The 3,687-nt window shown below is 40.6% G+C and overlaps 1 protein-coding gene across 1 annotated transcript; it reads right to left on the bottom strand.

The window, feature by feature from the left end:
- Positions 1–504: 504 nt before the first annotated feature.
- Positions 505–2,678, bottom strand: LOC120057860 (glucose-6-phosphatase 2-like). The gene is made up of 5 exons (XM_039006327.1): positions 2,456–2,678; positions 1,811–1,920; positions 1,510–1,621; positions 1,292–1,413; positions 505–1,193 (listed from the first exon to the last, which is right to left on the bottom strand). The coding sequence occupies exons 1-5, from the start codon at positions 2,671–2,673 to the stop codon at positions 682–684; spliced, it is 1,074 nt and encodes a 357-aa protein (XP_038862255.1). The 5' UTR covers positions 2,674–2,678; the 3' UTR covers positions 505–681.
- Positions 2,679–3,687: the final 1,009 nt, after the last annotated feature.

The raw sequence follows: 3,687 nt of genomic DNA, 5'->3' as shown, positions 1-3,687 counted from the left end.
GAAATAACCGACATTTCGGTTAATCACCCAGCACTAACCACCAAAACAGGCTGAAATTTCAGGCCATCTTTTCAAACTAAATTGGCATCATAATTTTCACAATGTCACAGTATTACTCCAACCTCATAATATGGAAATATATATATATGACACAGGAAAATCACGTTTTTAATTAGTAACTCTTTCTCAAGGAAAAACATTAATCTAAATTGGGATCACAGTAGAATGAGAATATTTACAGGCTCCCGAGTGGCGCAGTGGTCTAATGCACTGCATCTCAGTGCAATAGGTGTCACTACAGTCCCTGGTTCAAATCCAGGCTATATCACATCCGGCTGTGATTGGGAGCGCACAATTAGTCCAGCGTCATCCGGGGTAGGCTATCATTGTAAATAAGAATTTGTTCTTAACTGCCTTGTAAAGTAAATTGATAAAACACATTTTGTTTACAATTTACTTTAATTTTTTTTGTCTTAAAAAACACCAGCTCACTCGTTTCACACTGTACATGTAACATACAATTTAACATTGCAAAAACTATAATCCACATTTTCCAACAAGGTAAATAGCTTAGCAAAAGATATCTACATTACAACCATAAACAAATTGTCATATGAGTCCGGCAATCTATGTTCATTATAATGCAATTCATCATTGTGACAAGTGACGATGTACAAACATTCAGTCTAATTTCCTCTCCTTGTCTCCTATCAACAAGTGAACACAGTAGGGGATGAGTGCCACCACACTAAGGGGGACTGCAGCACTCTTACAGAATGAGAGTGTGTAGAACAGGATCTCTATGTGAGTGGGAATTTTGATGAAATCGTACAGCTGCAGAGAGGTCAGACTGGCTGCTACACACATGAGTTTAAACCTAGTCTTGTAGCCGTTCTTCCCCTTGCAGCTCTGGATGAACATCTGAGAGTTAATGGCCAGGCCAAGTCCAAACAATGCTCCCAGATTCCTCACTAAACCAGCAAAAGGTGTAGTGTCCAGGTGGATCCAGTCTGGATTGGCACACCACTTCTTTGCTTTGGGTATCGACCACAGTAGGTCAATGTCTATCATTTTAAGGAGCAAGTAAAGGCTGACGGCAAAGGAGAACAGAAATAAGCTAGTGTGAAGGTAGACTTTTAAACTGGCTTTGTGGATCGAGGGAACATGCTCAAATGCTTCAGCAACTAGTATACCTGTTGAGAATTAAAACATATATATACTGTAGTGAAAATGTCTACCAAGTGAAAACACACACCATGTAAACACTAATTGGTCATAATAGAAGTCTTACCAGCTAGAACACCAAGGATAACCTGGTGAGGGAAGTGTGTGGCGATGAAGATCCTGGAGATGCCAACACTAATCTGAATGATCCAAAATGCCATCCACAAAAAGGACCACACAAGCCCAAACCTGAGAAGATTGAGGATAATTTAGGCCCTAATAGAGGCACACATTATACAGGCACATATAATCTTTCACAAAGCAACATAGTAACAGCATGCCTACCTCTGGCACCCCTGAGTTGAGCTGTCACAAAGGCGTCTGGTAAAGTTGAGTGCTGATGTGATCATTACATACCAGACACACGAAGAGCCCATGGCATGACCGGATGGACTGCCTATACAATTGAACAGGGTTTATCTATCATACAAGCATGACACACATTCAGATCTTCACAAAGATATATTTCAGTTCACAAAACAATACATCAGACAGTTTTGCCATTTTGCAATCCATTACATGGAATAATCCTTCAATCTCCAGAATTTATGATCATAATGATTGTCAGACAGGAAATGACACTGACCTGGTCCTGTTTCACAGGTAATGTGGAACTGCTCCAGCTGGGGGAGTGAATTATTCTGGTAAAAGAGAGTTTCATGCACCCACCAGTATGGCCTTTGACCAAACAGAATCCTAAAAACAAGAGAGTCAGATTTAAGCAATAAGGCACGAGAGGGTGTGGTATGTGGCCAATATACCACGGCTATGGGCTGTTCTTGCGGAGTGCCTGGATACAGCCCTTAGCTGTGGTATATTGGCCATATACCACAAACCCCCAAGGTGCCTTATTGCTATTATAAACTGGTTACCAATGTAATTAGAGCAGTAAAAATAAATGTTTTGTCATACGCGTGGTATACAGTCTGATATACCACGGCTGTCAGCCAATCAGCATTCAGGGCTCGAACCACCCAGTTTATAATAACATTTATATAACAATGTGTTTCAATGACATTCAAATTCCGTATACTATGCCAAACAAACAATATCTGTCAATATTTATGCAATGTCGTACTGATCCCCTAGACAGCATGAGCATGTTGTTATAAGCATCAATATGCATAATGTTACTTAACTTTCACTCACTATCTCTCCCTGGCTTTACTAGTTATGGCAGCACAAGTGTAAATATATATTTTTTAAACACAGTGAGCAGATGGTGTCCTACCATTTGAAAATTAGGTTGAACCAGTCTCCGATAACTGCCACCCATATCATCTTGGTGCCGACAATTTGGCTAAGCTGAAACCACAGAGGAAAATAGAGAGAAAAGATGTTACGAGGGTCGCCCACAGAGGACATGAAGTCAAGGAAGTCATGGTAGTCCTTGTAGTTGCTCTGGAGGTGCTGGATCACCAGCACCCCACTGCTGTGGATGAGGTCCATCTGGGGTTCAGTCTGTCTGGCACGACTGGGACAGCTGCTCCCTTGGCCACAACTACAATGCTGCACCATACACATCAGTCTCTCCCTTTTTAATAGAGAGAGAGAGAGAGAGAGAGAGAGAGAGAGAGAGCGAGAGCTGTCTTCTTTATATGTAAATGTACCATCATAAATCATTCAAAAGCTAAGTGTATGGGTTGACATTGTTTGATTGTGTTGGTATAATGTGAAATCAGCATTTTAAGGCATGTTGCACAAAGTTGTTTACAGGATGATAGTGTGGACATTAGATTGTCCACAGGTCATTACTTTTATTGGTTAAATATTAGCCATTCTATCCACCTCTGAGGACAGTGTTCGCACGCATTTGACCCCCGGGGCCATTTACATAATGACATCATTTTCCCATTCAGTGATTCTCTGGTGGGGTGATTGGGCACTGTAACAACAATGGGTTTCTAACTGTGAAGTAAAACATCATGATATGTATTATTATTATTGTATTGTTTATTATTAAAAGTAATTTGGGATTTTAACCATTACCCTAAGATAAGTGAACATCCCCTACTACAGTGGTTCTCGAACCTCTCCTCTGGGACACCCAGATATTTCACGACTTGATTCACTTATCAAGGGCTTTATGATTAGTTGACCAGTTGAATCAGCTGTTCTGTCTAGTTCAAATACATTGAATGGCTGCGGGCCCCAAAGGAGCCGTTTTGCTCTTATTTTTCCCAACTGAGAAAAAGGCAACCAGATGCCCCAGTGAGACCAATGGGATATCTAATGAAAATTAAGAAGAACAGTTAACAGACCACTTTTCGGGGACGGACTAAAGTTAAACTGTTACACAGACAACCTCCAGGGACTAAGCTGGTACTACACCATGCTTTCTGAACATTCTGTATGTTGATGCAGATATAAACTCGACAATTAAAATATATATATATATGTTTAACGTTGATACAGGCTTTTCCTACAGGTACATGTCTTATATCGCCACAGGGTGGCGCAAAT

The sequence above is a fragment of the Salvelinus namaycush genome, chromosome 13 (assembly GCF_016432855.1).
Source record: "Salvelinus namaycush isolate Seneca chromosome 13, SaNama_1.0, whole genome shotgun sequence".
NCBI lineage: Eukaryota > Metazoa > Chordata > Actinopteri > Salmoniformes > Salmonidae > Salvelinus > Salvelinus namaycush.
This window is presented reverse-complemented; position numbering and strand designations above follow the sequence as displayed.

Bases quoted from the DNA above. Each gene is read 5' to 3' on its own strand.
- LOC120057860 (XM_039006327.1), bottom strand. From the start codon at position 2,673: ATGGACCTCATCCACAGCAGTGGGGTGCTGGTGATCCAGCACCTCCAG. The intron at 1,921-2,455 runs GTAGGACACCAT...TCTTGTTTTTAG, and splicing joins TTCAACCTAATTTTCAAATG to GATTCTGTTTGGTCAAAGGC. The intron at 1,414-1,509 runs GTAGGCATGCTG...CAATCTTCTCAG, and splicing joins TCAACTCAGGGGTGCCAGAG to GTTTGGGCTTGTGTGGTCCT.